Source organism: Haliotis asinina, chromosome 6 (assembly GCF_037392515.1).
Source record: "Haliotis asinina isolate JCU_RB_2024 chromosome 6, JCU_Hal_asi_v2, whole genome shotgun sequence".
NCBI classification, from domain to species: Eukaryota; Metazoa; Mollusca; class Gastropoda; order Lepetellida; family Haliotidae; genus Haliotis; species Haliotis asinina.
Window position 1 is genome coordinate 31,439 of NC_090285.1, and position 22,421 is coordinate 53,859.

Sequence of the window (22,421 nt, forward strand, 5' to 3'; positions counted from 1 at the left end):
CCTCGATGATGCGGATTGTTATGATTGTGACTTTTCTCTCTTCTACACGAATGAATTACGTGCTACAGTACCTTTCTTGTGATCAGCTTGGTGTGTTTTTGTAAAGGTGTCAGTGATAAAGGAATTACTCAACAAGTGTCAGTGATAAAGGAATGCTCAACAGGTGTCAGTGATAAAGGAATTACTCAACAGGTGTCAGTGATAAAGGAATGCTCAACACTGGAATGATGGGAAATATATTTACCACCATGTTCAGCAATGGCGAATGCCAGGGTCTCGAGAATCGAAGTTGTACCGCTCGATACTACCAGCTGAAACGGAGAAGAAAATCCAAACCATTATGGATAAGAAGGACGTCGAAACACTCTCCAAGATTGGAGTGAGTGAGTGAGTTTAGTTTTACGCCGCACTCAGCAATATTACAGCTATATGGCGGCGGTCCAAGATTGGACGTATCAGACGGGAAATATGGGAAATAGATTTCTTTGGATATTTGTTAACCTGTAGTAGACGGGTTAACCTGTAGTAGACGGGTTAACCTGTAAACATGCATTCATATCACACATCAGGAATCGAACATTTACTTATATTACGATTACAACAGGACTCGAATAAAAGATCTAATCATGTTAGGGTAACGATGAAGGTAAACATTAACCCAAATTAGGATAAAATAGTGCATGACTTAATCACCTACCGGAAGGATATATATACCCATATATCTATTGACAAGCATAGTCGCCTTTTATGGCAAGCATGGGTTGCTTGAGACCTATTCTATCCCGGACCTTCACGGGTCCTATCTCGAATAACATTAAATGACGTAATTATGATGCACGGAATTTACCGAATGGAAATCGATGGAGGGAAGATAACTCTAAATCTGTTTTTTCTTGTGTCGTCCGCAAAAACTAGCGATGGCTACGAAAACATCATTTGTAACTACTCGTGTTATTCTGGCAAGCCGGATGGCCGGATGGCCGGATGGTGTCCTGCGCAAACAGGCATGAAGATGAAAATAGTCGGGTACTATTATCAGTGAAAGGTAACTCTTTATTTCCAAACATGGCTCCTAGAATAACCTACACCCCGTGCGCAAAACAGCAATACGGTCATTCCCTTTTCCAACATGTTTCAGTGCTGAAAGTTGTTCATCCTTTAGCTCAAAGTTTATATTTAAATTGTGCTTGGTATAGTTTAGCGAAGTTCCAAAGTTCAACGGTTCCACCATTTTCATGTTTTGAAATGCGTTTTACTACGCGCGATTTGATTGGTTTGCCACGATTCTTGGCGATGGTGGCGTACGAGAGGGGTACGAGTCATCTTGTAGGTCACGGAAAGGGACGAGTAGTTAGGAATGCGAAAACATTTGACTCTCTTTCCAGTAAGTACATTTGGACAAAATGGTCAAATGTAGTTCTTGTGAATATTAAGAAGTGGAATTACACAGCGGCGACTTTACGAAGACAATACCTACAGGAAAAACAGCAAGATGCAAGATTCGAATCGTTCGATCCACACAGATTGGCTAAGGTGTAAGATCCGATACACATGCTTCAAGCAGTTCAAAATTAGAATGGAGACGAAAATAAAGACCTCAATCATGCTCCCATATTCACAAATGAAAGCCGTCTCCGTCTGCACAATTCCCGATAGAAACATATATACGATTTTAACATATATACGTGTTAGGATAGAGATAAATGAAAGAGGTAAAGATATATACATTTTGTATATAGAGAAAGATGGAAGAGGGTAACACATCTGCATAAAACATAAAACAAATAGTATCTTAGGTTGAACACTATAGGAAAGGGTAAACATATATACGCCAGGATAGAGTTACATAGAAGAGGTAGACACTTGTTAGGATATTTACATAGAAGAGGTAGATACATGTTAGGATATTTACATAGAAGAGGTAGACACATGTTAGGATAGTTATATAGAAGAGGTAGGCATATGTTAGGGTAGAGATCGGGGAAATAATATACTCATCAGGATGAAAATAGACGGAATGGGAGTTGGAGCAATGTTGAGGCTATGGGACGTGGAGGAATTACAAGTTAGATAACGGTGGAGAAGTATCCGTTCTTAGCCTATATTTGTTGTTGCTATTCTTGTAGCTCATGTCTCTGAGGTTCGCGAAAACCTTTAGATACATTGTCTCGTTCAGATAAGATAGTGATAGATATAAATGACGTTGTAAGAATACATCAACGCAAAACATACAAACCATCGAATCGGGTCACAGTGTTAAATTTAATGGTTTAACATCTCTAGTGTTTACTGCGCCTGATATTTTTATTCAAACCCTTTCACAAGGTCGATATCTCTCATAGGATGATCCCATCCACCCGTGTCATGATAAAGTGTGTGTAACATCAAACTTGTTCATATCAAGTAATGCTTCCATTGGCATGTTGCTAAAAACGTTGTTAAAGTACGTTCAAGGCACGACAGCATACCTCTTCTGGATCAATCTCATAAACTGCTTGAAATCGTTCCTCAAAGAAGTACTTTAGCTCCCTCCTGAAACTAAATACATCATCAAGGATTAGTCAATAAAGCCTATTTGATATCAACGTCAAGTTGAGGTGAAGTTCAGCTATTGTTAATGGTTACATTCGCAATGTCGTGTAGTTGCGTCCACTCACAACTGTCACAAGCATGAACAGATCGCGGTATGTACACATGAGCATGTCTGATGCACTTACTGCTTCCAAGGGCAGTATTGTAAATGCTGAGTCAAACAGGCGATTTTATCCTTGCATACTTGAATACACATGTAAAGCATATCTCAAAATCAAGGGCCCATATGTACACAAGCTATGAAGCCGCCCAGATCAGAGTGAGAAATTGTTCATACCTAATGTTTCGTGATATGGCAAGACGTAGACGTTCAGATTATAAACTGACTAGCAAATTATAGTATACAAGGTTTTCAAGAGGTCATTATTATTGACCAAGAGTACCTAGACACACAAACATTATACAGTGGTGTTAACAACATCTATACTCAACCTGAGCTCAAAATCACGCGCGTACTACAGAAACCAGTTTTCAGTTACATAGACGATAAGCGGAAACTTAGTTACACGTTAGGCGTTGTGGTATGCGTTCGCTCTAGAGGCCTTGTGTCTATTCTGTGGTGAGTCGGGGCGTTTCCGCGCGCGTCTGTCTAGTGCATCACACAGGTGTCTGATCTGAGACATGTATGGGCATGCCTGGCCACTGTAGAACGTTCACATTGTTCCTCTCGTCACTGCCAACGAGGAACAAGTCGGGTCCAAAGCAATCTGTAGCGTCTGCATTCAGGGGTCAGCACCTATCCTTTGAAGGGTCTTTAGACTCTGATATTAAGTAAATATACCAGAAATGTTATGACGCTAGGCGAATGTGGCAAAGTTCCATCGCAATATCAGTACATGTCCAGATGTGCTAAATACTGGTGCAGATTGCTCCAGTTAAATACTCACAGGTTGCCGTATCAGGGTTATCAAATGCTTATGTTATTGATCAGACCGTACACATCATGGCCATATGAGATGACTTGTGCACTTTTCGTGAAATGATGAACAATGTTTTCGACGATCTTGAACAGATTGTCTACAAGCTATACTCCGTTTGGCTCAAAAGTGTACCAATGAATTGCAATATATAACTCGAAAACTGATAAGCATAACACACTCAGTGAAACGCTTATCATAATCAGAACAGCATACGAACTCTGTGAGGTTTTTGAAAAACTTTTGTCCTAATAATAAAAGGAGTTGTTTTACAAACTACCATTAAAATATTGACACAGTTCACTGTTATTACGAGGGAGGAGTGCAGGGAAAAGCACAGCCAGGTGTTCGAAAAGCACGTGCACAAGTGCCGAGAAAGGTTACCGTATGTATTCATTAGCCTCTGCTGTGCTGTCTCCATTCTTTCTTGCACACATGGCTGTCCCTTTCTCTGCACTCCTCCCTCGTAACACACAGTGAACTGTGTCAATATTTTAATGATAGTCTGATCTTCTGATTATGATATATATATCACAATTTAATTCTGGGCTCACAAAAGTCCAGAAACTCTCCGCGCTGTGGCCACTGTCTGAGAAGGGAGTTGACAAAAATAAGCATGCAGCTGTTGTGGATATGTGCTAAGGAAGAAAAATTGATTTTTTTGTTTTTTCGAAAACCCAAAATATAAACTCGCGAACAGTAGCCCATGGATATGCCCATGGGCAAGAATGTGTAGTTTTGTACAGAATTAATGTTTTTGAGGTTGTAAATGGATGAAAAAGGGTTTTGTATTCTGTGTTTGACTGTGTCTGTTATGCTTCATAGTTTTCGTGTTACACTGCAATGCATAGATACGCTTTTGAGCCAATAGGACTATAGGACTCGCATCATTGTCCTTGTTCAGCGGCCATGTCTTTCATATCATGACAGGACGCAGCACGATCTCGGATGTCACGTTTCATGAACTACATGATGTCTGCTAAAGTGAGGAGCCACCAACATACTGAGTAAATAAACTATGTCCATATTGTGCACGAACTATATATATACATATATCAATAGCTCTACACCCAAACGACAACGAGACGAAGTGTCATCGTCACCCGAACAGATTGATGCCAGCTATAGACGCCAGTGTCAAGCGAACTCTGTACAAGATATATCTGATCTGGTTTTTTCACATGTCAGAATGCGAGAAATCGAACACTTCCATTAATATGGATAATTTGGCAGAAAAACTTGTTCCGGCCTTTCGAAATGACGATAAGTGTTGAAAGTCATAATCTCAGTAATAGCGGAGGAGCTGCGCCCTATGATTGATGACCTAAACTGTAAACCTGAAGAAAGACATACTGTTCTTGAGACATTAACTTAGAGTTTATACCAAGGTGAACAAACAACCTACAATTTAGTGGTATCACTGAGACAGTAATTTGGTTTAAAATAAGATAATGTGACACTACTGGTTATCTTGATAAAACTCAAACATGGCAGGTAGGAAAAGATCACAAACCCTGCTCAGTTCAAAGAAGCTTGCGATTCCATAAAACGTTTGACAACTATTAGTCTCAGCCAAGAAAAGGTTGCAAATCATGAATAAACGCTCTAATTGGCTCAAGAGATTTCATACAACTATGCATAGTTCAAGAACGAATAAACTCAATTTGCTGTACTCTTTTCACCATTACATATGAAAGACTTGTCAGTCTTTAGCGGAACACCAAACTTATTCTTAAAAGAATTGTGGTTAATTTATACCGAGAATTCTTTTAAGATTAAACGTTGCCAAAAAGCCGTCTGCTTCACTCTCGCCCGCCAAAAATCACAGACAGGTTACGTAACTCTGTCGCCTGCAGTGATGTCATAGGAGGAACGATTTTCAGTTAGTTGTATAGAAAATGTGTGGGAAGCTCGTTATTTTCCTGAATTCTCGACGTCAACAAACACACGCCGAATTGTTGTGTTGCCGTCAATTGCTCCTTGGGGTCAGGTTAGGGTGTCACTATGCACAGATTTCCACCGGACTCCGTAGTTTGTGCTAAAGGAGTTGTTTGTGTGTGGGAAGTGAGCGTTGTTGAAGCCTGTGTTATACACTAGATCGGATAGTTCGCTCCCTACCTCGCTTCCAGGATACTGAGATTTGTTTTCATCGATTTATAAACTCAAGACTACTTACTACACACTGGTGACCAAAGGGAATTTGCATGAACATGACGATTTCTTCCCCGGAAGGAAGGTTGTGGTCGAAGTTACAATATTATTGTAAGTAACATTATATTGACCCCCGCCTCGCTTCCAAGAGTGGAACTGTTATGTTACAAACAATCTCATGCAAAATCCTAATGTCCCCAATTTTGAAAATCATAAGGTCACGGGCTAAAGTCCATTTGAGTCAGTGAGATTATGGTTTGTTTTCATCAAGTTAGTAAACCAAAACTACTTTCTACTAGTAGTTAAATACGTATTTGAATCATGGCAAAAACGATTTTGCATAACACAACCTGTAACATAGCGAGGCGGGGGTCGAAGTGAAAATACTGCGCGATAAATTTCTTCACTTACTAAATTCACTTGGTTTCTACACGTTCACTTACCAGTATGTAGACACTTGTCAATGTACGTCTTTATATTTTTTCTCATAATGCTAATTACTTTATAATTATACTTGTATCCGTTTTGAAACTTAATAAAAAGAAGTGATATGCTGGTACTTATAGCGAATTTATAACAGGAATGTTATATCTAGACACTTTATAGTTTGCCAGTGTGAATCACAATTCACACGCACGCCCTGGTGTATGTTGTCTGTATCATTACATTTCACGACGAAAACAATGATTTTGTTGAATGCTACGACAATTTAATAAAAAAATGCAAATATTAAAATTGAAACAAATGAAAGTTATAACAGGAGCAATGTCAGGCAATTACTTTGTTCGAGGAATGTATCCATCAATATCCCTCAAAACGAGTGATATACCACTCATCTGCAGATTTCCCAAGCAATGTGTCTTTTAACAGTCTTATATACGAGATTGTGATGTATTGTTTCAAGTATTTCACATTGGTGTATAGTCTCACTGGTCACCCAAGATAACACGTACACCTGGCAATTAATTGGATAATGTCCGTCCTTCTTTAAGAAATGTAATTTAGTTAGCCAATAATGAGCAATTAATCAATGTATTGGCGGTAAATGTACATATATTAAAACTGCCTTTTGACAAATCAGCATTTACATCCGCATAAAACTCATTAATCAAGTAGCGTGTTATCGGTGAATCCATGGATCGATCCAGACACAAGAAATGTCAAATGCGGACCTTTGTCGGATAATCTAAGTGACGTGACCACTAATAATACCTCTTATAAATTCATTAACTGAGCATCAAGAGAATGATGACAAATAACGTGTAGGTTTATACCACCTAACACGGATTACAACCTAGCGTCACCAGGTGATTTTCACAGAATCGTCTGTGAAAACAAGGGTTGTAACTCGGAAGCTAGGCAAAGCAGGAGACAAAACTAAATGATAGGAGATTGTGAGAACGTATAGCTTTCATTTTTCACAACAGTCGCGATTTCAGGTTTGTATAAGGCTGTAAACGAAATAGTCTACCCCCTGAAATGTAGATGAATTCTGCATAGGCCCACATATCTATACCTCATATTACGCCACGGAGACGCGCTGCTCTGATTGGTTGAAATTTCGTTCGAGGCTGAGAATTGTGCACTGTTGTCAAAAAGATCGATTTAAGGTAATTAAAAATCGAAAAGAGTAATATTGATGACGAAGTTTCATTTATGACGATCCCAATGAGTGATTCATGTATACCGTGAATAAAACGTTAAGAGCCACCCAGTTTTGCAAAAATATAGGAAATGTTTCAGGAAAAACGAGCTATCATAATTTGGTTTACTACTGTTAGTTTCAAAACAAAACCATAATGGAAATTATATTTTACTTTCAACAGGGTGGATGCGCTTTTGGCAAACATGCATTTTGTTTTCCTCTAAAAGGTTACCGTGTTTTGAAAAGTGAAAATCAGAATGACTGTTATATTGTCACATGATTGTCACATGATTGTCACACTTAACAAGTGAACCTAAGTTGGATTTGGATTCAGAAAAGAACATGGTGCAATTATGTCCACGTTCAAGCTCAATGATTGCGTAACATATGTTGAGCGTGACTCACAAGTCTTTTCAGCATTTATCGATAATGAGAAAGCATTTGATCGCATTTTGGCATAAGGGTCTATTCCTAAAACACTACAATTTGGGTAATTCAAAGTACTGCCATGACCATGATGTCAGCCTTATTTGACATTGTGAATCTGTAAAGAGCAAAAAAGCATTTTTATATGACATCATTTGACATACTGGATATAGATGTATATGTATTAATTGAAATGCTGGATGATGAAGATGCCCTTGTATTCTTTTGTGGTGCCAAACTTCAGATCCCTGGTTTTGACGATACAGCATGGCAAATCATCATACTACACTATTCAAACTATATCCATTCCTTAAAAGACTCTTCGATGTATACTCTCTAAACTACCACTCATGTAAATCTCCATCTGTTGTAAATATCCGTGCTTTGTTAATATCACAATGTAGATATGTAACTGACTGATATCATAACTGTTTAATCTTCGAATGTATGTTGGAGGAAATAAAGACATTCAATCATTCATCCGAACCGAGGTCCAACTAATTATAATGAACTAAACATAACACATTTAAATGTGCGTAGCCTTGAAGGTAAAACTGACATACTTGAGACTTCTTTACATGATGGTATATGTGAGACTTGGTTACATGGTGGTATATATGTGAGACTTCTTTACATGATGGTATATGTAAGACATGGTTACATGATGATATATGTGAGTCTTGGTTACATGATGGTACATGTGAGACTTGGTTACATGATGGTATAAGTGAGACTTCTTCACATGATGGTATATGTGAGACATGGTTACAAGGTGGTATATGTGAGACTTGGTTACATGGTGGTATATATGTGAGACTTCTTTACATGATGATATATGTGAGTCTTGGTTACATGATGGTACATGTGAGACTTGGTTACATGGTGGTATATGTGAGACTTGGTTACATGATGGTATATGTGAGACTTGCTTGCATGATGATATATGTGAGACTTGGTTACATTATAATATATGTGAGACATGTTTACAAGATGGTATATGTGAGATTTCCTTACAAGATGGTATATATCGGAATGATATTTAACTGTCAGTAACGGCGTACAGAGGGCAGAGTGTGGCAGTGTTAGTAAACAGTACAGTGAGTGCCAAATATATGGAGAATTTAACTATAGCCGGGCTTGAGGCAATACGGATATTAAAATAAGATGTAGAAAACGGAACTACCTAATTGGAACGTTTTTTCGCGCAGACAAAACATAAGCTTATTTTGATTTAATCGAAGATTCTATCAATAACGCTACTGATCTTAATATGGATAAAATAGTAGTTGGTGATTTTAATATTGATCTTCTTACAGACAAAAGATATAAAATCAATTACGACTGCATTTGGACTGAGACAACTTATAACTGAACTTGCAACCCAGTTCTAGTACATTAATTGATCTTATCTTCGTTTCAAGTGTTAGCGCTCTACTAAAATTGGGTGATGTAGATCCTGTATGTAGCGATCATTGCCCTGTATATGTCACTATCAATGAGTTGCTTGGAAAAACGGGTAATTACAAAAGCTACATGCAATGTCAACAACTTTCATTTGTAATAGCTCTCTCGTATAAAAATAATTCAAAATATTTCAATTGAAAATGTAAATTTTACATCTATCAAATTCGTTTCTCAACTTTCAAAAGTCAAAATCAATATCATAAAATAAGTTTGTTTTCCGATTTCAGGCGAATATGAGTTGTATAACTTTGAGACCCGTCTCGGCTGTTGTTTTTTAACTTGGTAAATGGATCAGAGAACTTGCTTTTCACTAAATAATCTTCTCATGATTCACTGAGAGAGAATGTTATTCTCTTGGAAAAGCTGAGAGCATGGGCAAAGAGGTGGCTTCTAGCATATAATCCTTAATCTCTACTTTAACAGAGTCTGTGTCAACATTAACACTCATTAAAATGATTGCAAATGGTCTGACCGTATTGATGATAATGTAAAAAAATCCAAAATAATATCGTCCGTACATAGTTTGTAACTATTATTATCATTATCGAGCTGTGTGTTTAACGGAATTTATGTAAAGTTCATAATGTTCATTTCGAAAGTGCCTCTGAAGTATTTGGTTGGATCTGCTCAATATCAAGCAAATAAATTAGAACACCAGCAATTAGAAGCAGGAGGAATTGAAGCAGGTTGACCTTAAAATACTCATCATGTACATCTGTATTTTAAAGCTGGCTTGGAATCTTTAGCAGAACATAGGAGAAAGTGCAATCATTGTCTGTTTTGCAAAATACAGAACAATATGGCAAGATCGTATCTTACTGATCTTGTTCCTGGGACGGTAGCATCTAAAGGTAACTATAGACTTCGTAACTCTGATGATATCTCACTCTTTCGTACGATTTTTATTTCCATCCACAATAAAAAAATGAATGAATTTCCAGTTGCATTGAGAAGTCATTGACTTCTTTTAAAGGAAGTTGAATTATGCCTTTTCCGTACTTTTATATGAGGTAACCTGACCTCATCGTGTGGAAATGCTAGTGCTAACCCTTATCACTATCTATTTGACTGTCAAGTACATACTGTACAGAGAACTACCGCGATGATTCATTTACGAGAATAAAGTGACCTGGGTTTTTTAAATTATCATTCAACCCCACAAAGGTTGTAATAACATTCTATTGTCTGCTTCTGTTGCATTTAACTATAGTACAATTTACATGAAACTGAATTTTTTTCTAAAAAGGATTATCAATTTTAACAATGAGGTTCTTGAGAGGCATTTGGATGTCGGTATTCTAATATACGACAAATGTTATAGATGTCAACTTCTTCGTTGTGAAAACAAAAAAGAAGAAGTTGACATCCATAACATTTGTAGAATATTAAAGTTTTACAATGCTTTGAAAATTTGACCGTTGTTACGAGAGTGTATTTGTATATGAATTGTATCATTGATTAAATGATAATAATTATTGGGTCACAATGTTTTCAGTGCTATTAGTATTTCAGCGGCAGGCCTTTGAGGTAGTGCTAAAGAGTTGCCTCCTTTGACTAGCTGTGCTTACTTCCAGGAATGTGCGAGAAGGTTCTAAGCTGGTGCCGATGTGGTCTCAAAGTTTTCAGGAATCACTGACTGTGCACATATAAGGCTGGTTGTTGTGTTGACGACACACAGGTATAAAAGTGATAACTTCTCTCTTCTAAAAATTCAAAATCCAAAACCTCTTTCCAAAAGTACGTGAGGAAATATACAGATAACCCATCAATTCAAGGGCTTTGGGTATTTTTCATACTTTCATACTTCTAACACAAGTGATGTGTCATGCATGTCCATTTCCTTTTCCAGCTGGTTTGTAAGGTGGTGGTGGAAGGTGGTGTTTCAAGATTGGACTGACCACATTATCTAAGAGGTCATCATTATCATAATTATATTATCTGAAGAATAAGATGTCGATTAAGATTGATGAGTCCCACAATGCCCTAAGACGTCGACTTATATCTATAGACTGTAACATCTCTAGTCTAGTACAGTGTTTTTAGGGCTTCTTGCCATAAGGCAAAAGACCTATTGTAATTACTGATGTTTTTATTATTATTATTATTTTTTTTTACAGATTAGAATGAAAATGCAGCAGAGAGGGTTCGGGTGATCCTGGCACAGTCAGGCTGGTCAAGCTCATCATCAGCTCAGGGCCCTCGCCCCCTCTACACGCAGCCCAGACAGCGAATGGGACTTCTCCCAGGAAACACTGCCTAGTCGAACCCACCAAGAACTTTCCGGAGAATATGGAGGCTCCCCAACACTGCAGCCTTCTGCATTACCCAGATTGTCAGAAGGGCTGTGCTCCCGGTGGAGAACCCGGGCACTCTCCTCATCTGCGCCAAGAGATCAGGAGGTACCAAACCAAGGGCACCGAGAACAATGGGGAGCCTGACGACAGTGTACTTGGGATGTAAGCGAGACATTTCAAAGGCGAGGTCCGCATATTTATCATGCTTTTCCTGAATCTTGCCAATCACATTGCTGTCAAAAGGGACAGAAAATTCTATGATATGAATAATTTCATTGGCTTTATCAAAAAGGACAAGATCAGGTTTGTTGGCTGGAATTCGTCTCAGGCTGTATATTGGCCTATTCCAGAGAAGTTTGTAGCTGTCATTTTCCAGGACGCCCTGGACATGTTCAGGGTCATACCATGGATGGACCTCGGAGTCAAAGCCACAGGCATGGCGGAGACGATAATAAAAGCAGCGAGCCATACCATCATGTCTTTTAAGATATGCTGTTTGTGCCAAGGAAGGGCATCCACTGACAAGGTGTTGGACAGTCTCTGTAAATTGATTGCAAAGACGACATTTCATATTGATATTTTCTTTAAGAATCACATTCTGGCGATTGCGAGTGGGAAGTGACTGGTCCTGAGCAGCAAAAAGGAAGCCCTCAGTTTCACATTTGAGACCAGCCGACTTCATCCAGGCGAAGGAGTCGGTTGGATTGCTGTTCTGTTCCACACACTGCATATACACACGATGCAGTGGCTTCTCAGACAGCTTCTCCACAAAGGACCGACTCTGGGCAGACTTGGTGAAAGACTTCACCTGGTTTACTCCCATCACTGTACCGTCCAGCAGTACATCGCCATCAACAAAATCAACTTCAAATTTCAAATTGTGTCCAACAACCTTGGCACGCTTAAAGTAGCTGTGGAATTCCTTGCTTTCATCATGAATCTTGACGTGCATCACCAGAGAATCATCTGACAAATAAATATGTGCAAAAGTACACAATAAAATTCTGTCATGAAGAGCTTCCACGTTAATCAAACCCCGACCTCCCGAATTGATTGGCATATATAAACGATTAAGAGAGGAGCGAGGGTGGTGTGCTCTGTTATCAGACATGATCCTTCTGGTCAGGCGGTCAAGACTCTGGATGTCTTGTTTTGTCCAATCAACTACTCCAAAGGAGTAGGAGAGGACTGGCACAGCAAAAGTATTGGTGGCTTTGACTTTGTTTCGAGCATTTAGCTCTGAACTCCAGATTTTCTTTAAACGAGATTTATACTCGGCCCGAAGTTTATCTTGAATCAGGGCATTCTGGAGCTTGTCTCGAACTTGCATTCCAAGATAGGTGTAGGCCTGATCTTCCACAAGATGCTCAATAACTCCTCCCCCTTGTAACTTGATCGATCCATCATTAGTTTATTATTATTATTATTATTATTATTATTATTATTATTTATTTTTCCGCCGTATTTTGTTCCAGCCCTACAAAGAGCACCAGTGGACAGAATCGCTTGAAAAAAATCAGGCAGATGCGCACCGAGGTGTAGATATTCCCCATTAAAATCTCTAGGCTGTGGGCCCAATAGCAAAGGGCAGATAAATTAAAATTAATTCAAAATTTTCAATTTGAAATGCAAATATCTCCAAAACTACTGCTGCAATGACTACCAAACTTCTTGAGCAGATGCGCAATCAAAATGTCTGCAATTTCGCCTGGACGGGTCGAGTCGCTAAAATGCACCGTTTGGCCGCTATTTGCGATTGAAGTTTTTGCTGCTGTTTTTCAGCCCAATTCTGACTACTTTGCTCCCAAAATCTGCTGCACTACAACTACAACAGCTACCGCTTTCAAACTTGCCATACTTTGTCTCTAGGCACCTCCCTACGCAACGACATCATTGTTAAAATGCTCCGTTTTGACGGTGATACAGACTGTATTAGCTAAAACGAAGACACAACGTTTGAGACGTGCCCCCTAATGAAAGGAAAGAGTGCGGTGCAAATATTCTAATATTTCTGCTTAGACCGCGTTAAATATCTATCGAAGGTGCTTGCCTCTATGTACACATCACCATAAACAATACCAGCCATCAAAATCCCCAAGTTTCTGCATATTAAGAAAATACGCACTTCTTTTTATCACCGACGGCCCATGAATACGCGGCGGAATGTGCCAAAAGTTGGTGCAGCATTTAACGTTTAACTCTTGCAAAGAGCACGAAAATCTGAAGAAAAGCGGGAGGACGAATACGGCCGCTCCTTCAAACATGTGTCTCACAGGACCGGACACCAGCACTCACTATTGTCTGAAAGTTCAGTCGTTCCGTTCAAAGTTGGCGATATGTATGAGTTCTGTGTATATAAGTATAACGTGCCTTTGTGTATGTCAAAAGTACTAACGCTCACCAGATACATTTGATCTGAGCTTCAATTGAAATCAGTTAGAGTTATTTGCTGAAACACCTTTTATAGGCCCATGAATCTATCTGACAACTAACTGAAAATGCGAAAAAGTTAAAGTTTTTGTGTGTTCTGTAGTGGATACGTGGATTTATAGAATTACGTTCATCAACAAGCAAAGGCCGAAGTGTATCGGTCAATATCGCTTCTGTTCTTGGCGTGGGGCCTCCGATGAGTCTCCTTGCTTAAAACAGTGTGAATATTTACCGATTCAGCGAGGAAACCATGAATGTAACTTATGATTACTTATACTATATTTTCGGTCGAGCTTCCCTATTCTATTAATATTATAAATAATTTTACATGCATTTGATTGGATTTCAAGATCAAGACTTATTGAAAATCAGTTTACTTCCATCTCTCTCCTTTTCACCCTCATTGTCTCTGCATGAGCATGAAATGCACGTGAAATTCATTCCAAGCCGGGAGGTGACAAATCGGGAGCGTCTCGCCAAGCACCGATGCGATAGACTGACTTGCTGGTGTCATTTAAAGTAATTAATCACAAATGGCATTGTTTTCACACTGAGTTCTAGCCCATGCTTTACTTAACGAGTTCACAGATGTTAGCAAATTTACACTGTGTAGCGTGTCACACTATGAAATTTATGATATATAAGCGTTTATTAAACATCTGACAAGTTAACTTACGAAGATGGCGCTTCTAAGCTTGCGAACCTAAACTACAATTATTTTCCAGTTTAAAGAACAACAGATGTAGGGAACAATTCCATGCGTCTCGCAAAAGATTATATATTTTTGAAAATACCTCAATTTGTACAACTCAGTGGCTGGTCTAAAAATGTATTAAAGGTGCATAACATATATGCATGTTATCTATGTACTGTGATTGTTTAATTGTATGAATCGTAACAGAAGTAAAATAACATTTTTTACAGGTCCCATAGATTTTTCATTCATCCTTTTGAAAATGGCAAAAATAAAATGTTGCGCCAGGTCGACGTGCTAGAAGGCGCTGAAATACGCAAATTAACTAGGTCTGGCAGTACTTCTCCAACCAAATCTTACCTTGTTTGGAGTGATGTTGTTACCTCTTAATGCATAGACTTTTTAGTGTAACATGGAGTAGCATATATGCGTTCATTCTTGAAATTCCTCATCTGTGAAACAATAAACCGAGATATAAGTGGAACCGCGGTATTTTGCCTTCTGTTCCATATACCTGTCTTGTTTTGATTGTTATGGTTTCCTGTTTAAAGCACAAAGCAGGTTTTAACAGCACAGCTACATTCCAAACATACACAACCATAACTTACGCCACATCAACCATAGAAAGATTAAATAGCCATTTTGTTCAGGTTTTATTAGTCATTTAAAATATTCTGTGTGCTTTAGCATATCTACAACCTGATGTATCTTGTGCTGATGATCTAGCGAAATATTGTCACTGAAGCAGATATAGCTGCTGTTAACTTGTTTTTAAATTCATACACAATCACAACCAGTATCATTTGGACTATAGTAACGTGCTATCGTCCTAGGGTATTGAGCATTCAGCTGGTACTGGTATGATGTTATGAATATTATAAGTCAAATTTACATCAATTGAACCACGAAAGTGAACACACTGAATGGCGTTGTCTATCCATCTACGTTTGTGCTGGTAGTGTGAAATTTCCAAGATTAATCACAAGCTCAGGAACAATTCAAGTACGAGAATGTCAACAAGATCAATGGTGTTTTTTCCTGTATGTTATTGAAGTTAGATCACTGGACATGTTTGTTATGTTCATTGATATAGATTTACTTAATACAACATATATTATGTATATATTTAAGTAACATACCGTGAATCACATTCAGCTTAGGCTTTTATGTTTTAGACATTTTGAAAAGATTGTTGTGAAGTGTGCATGCTTTGATCACTGAATGGACAACCACTAAGTTTTTTCTCTTTTCATGCTATTTTACAAGTAGCATCTGTTTCAAAGTCTATAAGAATTGAAAGCGACAATCATTATGTTTGTTTGATTGATATCCTAGTACGGGTAGCATCTGTATTTAAAGCCAATATGAATTCAGAGTAAAAGAATGACACATTTCCCAGTACTCACAGTAGTATGTATCTATATTATCTGTAGCCATGACTACTATTGGAAGTACGTCACAGATGCAAATGGCTGTATTGCATAACATCCAAGAAGCCCTCATCGCTGCTCGCAACTATATTTTAAACTTCAGATTACTGTGATTCTCTTTTCACTGGATCACCACAGCAACTGATAGAACCTGCAGCGCGTTCAGAGTAGTAGTAGTAGTAGTAGTAGTAGTAGTAGTAGTAGTAGTAGTACACTACTTCCACCACCTCCTCCTACTACTACTACTACTATTTGCTCGTAAATATCTCCAGCAATGATGAAGACGAGGACGACGACGATGATGATGATGAGCATGACCATATGTGTGGATGAACATCTGTGTTCTCGTCATTGTCACCATTACCTGAACAGTAGTAGTTGTCCTTGTAGCTGTAGTATTTATGTGAATTCATACCTGAATAAACCTTTCAGGTTTGAATAATACAGCTGCACCGGGTCCTCCTTGCCATCAGATAAAGAACCCAGCTGAAAAAAGATAATATAAGATAATACTTTGTTATCCCAAGGGTACTTTTGGCAATATCGTAGAACACGTAAAACCACAATATACTACATAGCAGTATACTAGCTAGTAAGATCTGACTTGAAGGTTCTAGTTATCGGGGTGTTCAATCGACGTTATGGTTGAAAGAATTCAAATTAGTAAATTAGAATGTGCGACTTGTAACTGCAATGCTCAGCACTCTCTGACAATTTGATGGTAATAAAAGAGGTCGATAGATGTTATTGAACTTGTGCCAATGACTTTGCGTACTGTGTTAACAATTTTGTTGAGTTTAATCTGTGTTTTGAACAGACAGATTACCAAACCAAAAAGTAGGTTAAAAGTAATATAATTTGTATAAATGTTTTGAAGAACAGTACTGTAAGATCAATCTAAGTTTCTTTAGATGACGTAGGAACCATAATCTCTGCCGACCTTTTCCGTCTGGGTAACCAACATTGTTTTTTCAAGTAAGCTTTCAGTCAATTATAGTGTCTAAATATTTGTATTTATTTACAATTTTTGTCTTGATTGAAATAGATCTACAAGAAATAGATACTTTTCTGAACTGTATCTTGTGTTTTTTCACCAGGTGTCGTCTGCTCTTTGGTAAGACGTGCACTGACTTACGAAGTAATAAACACTCAGCAAAAGTCAGAGTAACGGAACAGCATTACATAGCCGGGGTTCTATTTAGGACCTTTTTAACAAATATAACAGACAGTCCTGAAAACATAAGGTACTGTTTGGCGAGGGTAGCAAATAGCACTGCTCAGCTGTGGTAAACTGTAGTACACCACAGGCCAGTCTAAGTAAACTTCATCTCAGTGTATTTCTTTACATTACACCACTGAGTCTAACAAAACCTAGTAGAAGGTCGCGTCAGGTAGCCCTTGAGCAACCAATGACAGTCCATTCAAATGCGAGACGGTTAAATAGATTTAACCAGTCAGACAACGGCTACTATTTAGGGATCGGAGGGACTTTCAAAATATTCAGGTCACCGACACAGATCTCTCCACAAAGAAAGCATATAACACAGTTATTTGACCTGCAGTATATACGCTTTGGGGGTTCTGTTGACATGGTTACCATTAGCTAATATTTCTGCAAAATAACATCCTTTATTATTGTCAAAAACACTACTTTCAGCGACTGTTTACTCACCGTTGTCATGGCAGTACGTACGCTGTGTGCATCACCCGGAAGCAATCGTAAGCCAAATAGCATTCGGAATCGTTCGGGTACGAACCTTTTCGAGATCAAAAGTTCATAAGGTATGTGCGAATGTGTTCTGATTTGTCAATCTCAAAGTTTACCTGACGCGACCTACCATAAGGTTTTGTTAGACTCAGTGGTGGAGCGTAACGAAGCCTGAGTACTGATAAGTTTACTTAGACTGAGCACAGGCAAGGTAATATTTAGACATTTAACAGAACTACTATATAGCCAGGGTAACAGGAACTATTTTGAAGTCAAGGTAAAAGGCAAGGCAACAAACGATGTAATCAAACAGTATAGTCCAGATATTGTGTAGTCCGTGTAGCACATAGTACTGAATAGCCAGGCAACATCAAGTACTGTATAGCCAGTGTACCATCTAGTGCTGTATACCCAGTGTACCATCTACTACTGTATAGCCAGTGTATCAACTAGTACTGTATAGCCAGTGTACCATCTAGTACTGTATAGCCAGTGTACCAGCTAGTACTGTATAGCCAGTGTATCATCTAGTACTGTATAGCCAGTGTACCATCTACTACTGTATAGCCAGTGTACCATCTACTACTGTATACCCAGTGTACCATCTAGTACTGTATACCCAGTGTACCATCTAGTACTGTATACCCAGTGTACCATCTACTACTGTATAGCCAGTGTACCATCTAGTACTGTATACCCAGTGTACCATCTAGTACTGTATACCCAGTGTACCAGCTAGTACTGTATAGCCAGTGTACCATCTAGTACTGTATAGCCAGTGTACCATCTGATACTGTATTATTAGTGTAAAAAAAACTAGTACTGTACAGCCAGAATAATATCTAGTAATATATAGTCAGTGTACCATCTAGTAATGTATAGTTAGCATAACGTCTAGTGCTGTATAGTCAGTATAATATCTAGGACGTCAGCGTAACATTTAGTGTTGTATAGTCTGTGTAGCATCTAGTAGTGTATAGTCACTAGCATCTAGTACTCTACTGTCACACTCTAGTACAATCAATATTTGTCAGAGGATGCCCCTCCATAAAGGTCACGTTTCGTTGCGTCTGCTATGCGGGGTCACTTCACGCACACAGCCGCTAAAATGTGATTCTTTAAAACGTATTGAAATCAAATGTCGACTTTGTAATGAATTTACAGTTTCTGTCCAAAACGTTGTCTGTGAAGTGCATAATAACATGGCTTGTTGTTTCCTCTACCCAGGTTAGCTATTCTCGAAACTTTCGAAGCCCTATGAACTACCAAAGCCCATTCATAACACATTGGATACGATCAAAGTTAAGAATTCTTATAACTACGAACGATATCCGTCCATGGTACGACCATGAACATATACAAAGCGTCATGAAAAATGAGGCTTTTAAACCCCCTTGGAACAGTCTCACATGCAGTCTCAGAAGAATTCTAAGCAACAAATCTGATAGTTTGTTTTTTTTAAAATAAAGATGATTGGACTTTTCTGTCCCCTCTAACGTGCTTGGCAAGGTTAGGGGAAAGTATGCTAAATAGGAAGACCTTCGTTATTACCTGCATCAGTGCTATACAGCAGTGTTGTAACGATGGCAATTGTTGACTCTCCGATAGTAGATACAACAAACTAGTTTGGTAATTGGCTATTCATTTAGGAACTACTAAAAGAGATAATTCAAGAAGAGAAACAGCAACAACATTGGAATAGTATGCAATAGCTTTCCGCAATGGACTATCGCAACGTATATAGTTGTTTCCCTCTGTAAGTAGTCACCGATAGTCGTGCATATAACACTACATAGCACATACCTTAGGGAGGACGATATCTTCCATTAACTTGTTCTCGGCGGTTCCAAGGTCGACAAAACCCTGTGGTAAAGTTTGTAAATATGTCATACGAGTTCTATAGAAACTTTAAAAGTGATCATAGGCGCTTGCCAGAACATCTTAAACATAAGCCATTGTTCTCAAATACTGTTAACTTGCTCGAAACTAAACGGTCTCTGAGATGCAAACACACGTGTGAAGAGGAGAAGAAAATTCTTGTACATATTATTGTTCTGTATATCATAGTCTTGACACAAAGGTCCTTTAAATGTCAAATGCCCCCACTGTAGTCCTGAAACCCACGCCTCAGTATTAATGATTCAGACATTGTGGTCATACCATGATCGATACCATTATGATACAACCAATTTATACATGATTACAACAAGCTCTGATAGATAAAATAAGGAATCCAGTGCAATGACATGGACCTCCCGGAACCCTACAAACAGAAGGCATAGTGTGCAATAGCTACTGATAATTAACTAACAAAAGACTTAGAAAGGGGATTGCATTCAATCCATATGACTTCAAAATATTGAACAAACCTGAATATATCATGTATAAGATGCAATATGCAATTTCTGGACTGTCAACTGAATGTAACTAAGCAGCTAATGTATATACTTAAACTGAATAAAACATTTGTTTTGCATATATACAGATATGTCTAAACATATATACAGATATGTCTAAACATATATTAGATTAGTTCTGAACGTTATGCGGAGATACAATAATTTTCAACAAAGAAATCTTTTTTCAAAAGAAACATGAAAAAAATGGGTTACACGTAGCAGGAAAATCACTATTTTTTTTACAAAATTACACATTACATGAATGGAGTAATTTCATCTTCAGAAAGCAGGAAATTGCATTAGTCGGCATCTGGTTTAAACCAATTCAAGTGCGACCGTGCACCTGGACTTTCCAAGATCCTTGTAACGTAAATAGTGCTCTCGTTGTTGAGAAAAGTTAACTACGGCCCTGCCGTGGGAGTGTTCTTTACAAATGAAGGTCGGTTCAGTCTGCTCAGAAACGATGGTGGAGTTCCGGGTTTTTATTCCACGTAGAGGAGAGCTGGTGCCAAACTGCATACAAGGAGTTCATCCATTCGATGACGGAGGCGTTTTCATATGGTGCGCCATTTATTGCCTGAGAACAACGACTGGCTATCATCAGTGGAAATCTGAATGCCTAAAGATACTGGAATGAAGTGTTGAAAACTTTTGTGGTGCCCTTTAGTCGACAAATGTCGAGAAGCGTCGTTTTACAGCACGGCACCGCAAGGCTTCACACCACAACAACGTTCACTGAGTGGACTTGCAAATGAAGTATAGAACGCACACCAGAATGCCCTCAGGAACAGATACACTTCAGGCAAAATACAGATAGTCTGGTGGCATGGGGATATTTTGGTTCAGATTCTTTGTGACACAAAGGTAGCTTAATACATACGAAGCTGATTTCTCAGTGGCGCCAAAATGGCCACTCCCTGTGGCGGCCATATTGAACAAAAACAAAATGGCCGCCAACCCGAGTTAAGAATTTTTTTTGTTGTAAATTGTATATAATCATGTTGTATACAAACTGAAAGACAATACAATGAGCACTACAATGACATACAAAGGAAATTTGTGGGGTTGGTCATAAAGAAGTTATATCTAGAGGGTGGACCAAAAACAAAACGTCAAGAAAAAATGAACAAATAGAGAAACATATCCTCTTCCTTTTTCTAAAAACATCATTTTCAATGGTTTCATATAGACTGATGAAGAAAATGTCATTTTAGAAAGAAAGCATTAAAACTATAGCATGGTTCAAGTCATGCTCTGACGTTTACTGAAGTGCAATAAGTTGGCCAGCATAATGGGAAGTAGTACGTAGTCGGCCATCTTTGTCATTGAGACGGTGCAGGCACAACTGTTAATAGTGATAGACATTTAACCTGTACCAATCATTTGGAGATGAATCAGTGAGTATTTTGTACTTATTTTGCTAGATAGAGAGGATGTGGAACGAAAAAATACAAAATTATGTTCTGAAATTTCATTTTTCTGAAAGTGCTTTTTTCCACATAAAAATGAACTGTTTTCCAGAACAACTGTTTTAATTGTTTTCTTCTATGAAACATGCTATGGATTCGTCAGCGGACCAGACCGTGTTCCTTAGAGTAGATCAGCCACTATATGCTATTATAAAATTCCTCCAGTGGCAGTTCCCAGAGGCTTACGTCGAAGACAAGCCTGTTGTTGATGGGTGCAAGATACATCTAATGATAGGGAAGATGCTATGTGGCTCAAGGTGGGCAACGATACTAACTCATGCAGAGATTCTTACATCTGGTCGAGTTACAACCATTACTTATACTACTGGTCAAGCTAAGTCAGCTCTCAATGAGCATCACATCGAGCGCACAAAATATGCCCACCGGGTTTCCCTCATATCGCCGAACATCCTCAAGCAGAATGCATACTCTGAATATTGCAAAGGTGTCATGGGTCCAATCCTTCAACACGTGGCATCAACGTTCTCAACGTTTTCCATAGTTCAAATACTGTCTACTATCATTGAACTAAAACTGGTCATTGCTCGTTTTGTGAGGTCATTGATGGAAGACTTCCAGCTTTATGTACAAACATGTGACGAACATTGTGATTGGTTTCACACATTGGACCATACAATCTAAGCATGCAGGCTTCCAGTACATGTACGTAACATGCTTGAACATAGCAAGAGTCCCCTTGAAATTCATGATGAATTCACGAAGAGCAATTTCGTCATTTAGAAACTTCTAAGAAGTTCAGTCGTATGACCAAGGACCAAGGTCATGAACAGTCCAGCAAATC

General features: G+C 38.5%; 1 protein-coding gene across 2 annotated transcripts in view; it reads right to left on the minus strand.

Moving 5' to 3' along the window:
• Positions 1–22,421, minus strand: part of LOC137287225 (1-aminocyclopropane-1-carboxylate synthase-like protein 1) — a 50,072-nt gene that overhangs the window by 21,651 nt on the left and 6,000 nt on the right. For both annotated transcript variants that reach the window (XM_067819414.1, XM_067819413.1), the window contains 4 exons: positions 19,555–19,614; positions 16,459–16,529; positions 2,469–2,538; positions 245–311 (listed from right to left, as the gene is read on the minus strand). In XM_067819414.1, the coding sequence (XP_067675515.1) occupies positions 245–311; positions 2,469–2,538; positions 16,459–16,529; positions 19,555–19,578 (232 nt within the window). In that variant the 5' untranslated portion in view covers positions 19,579–19,614. The remainder of the gene's footprint in view (positions 1–244; positions 312–2,468; positions 2,539–16,458; positions 16,530–19,554; positions 19,615–22,421) is intronic.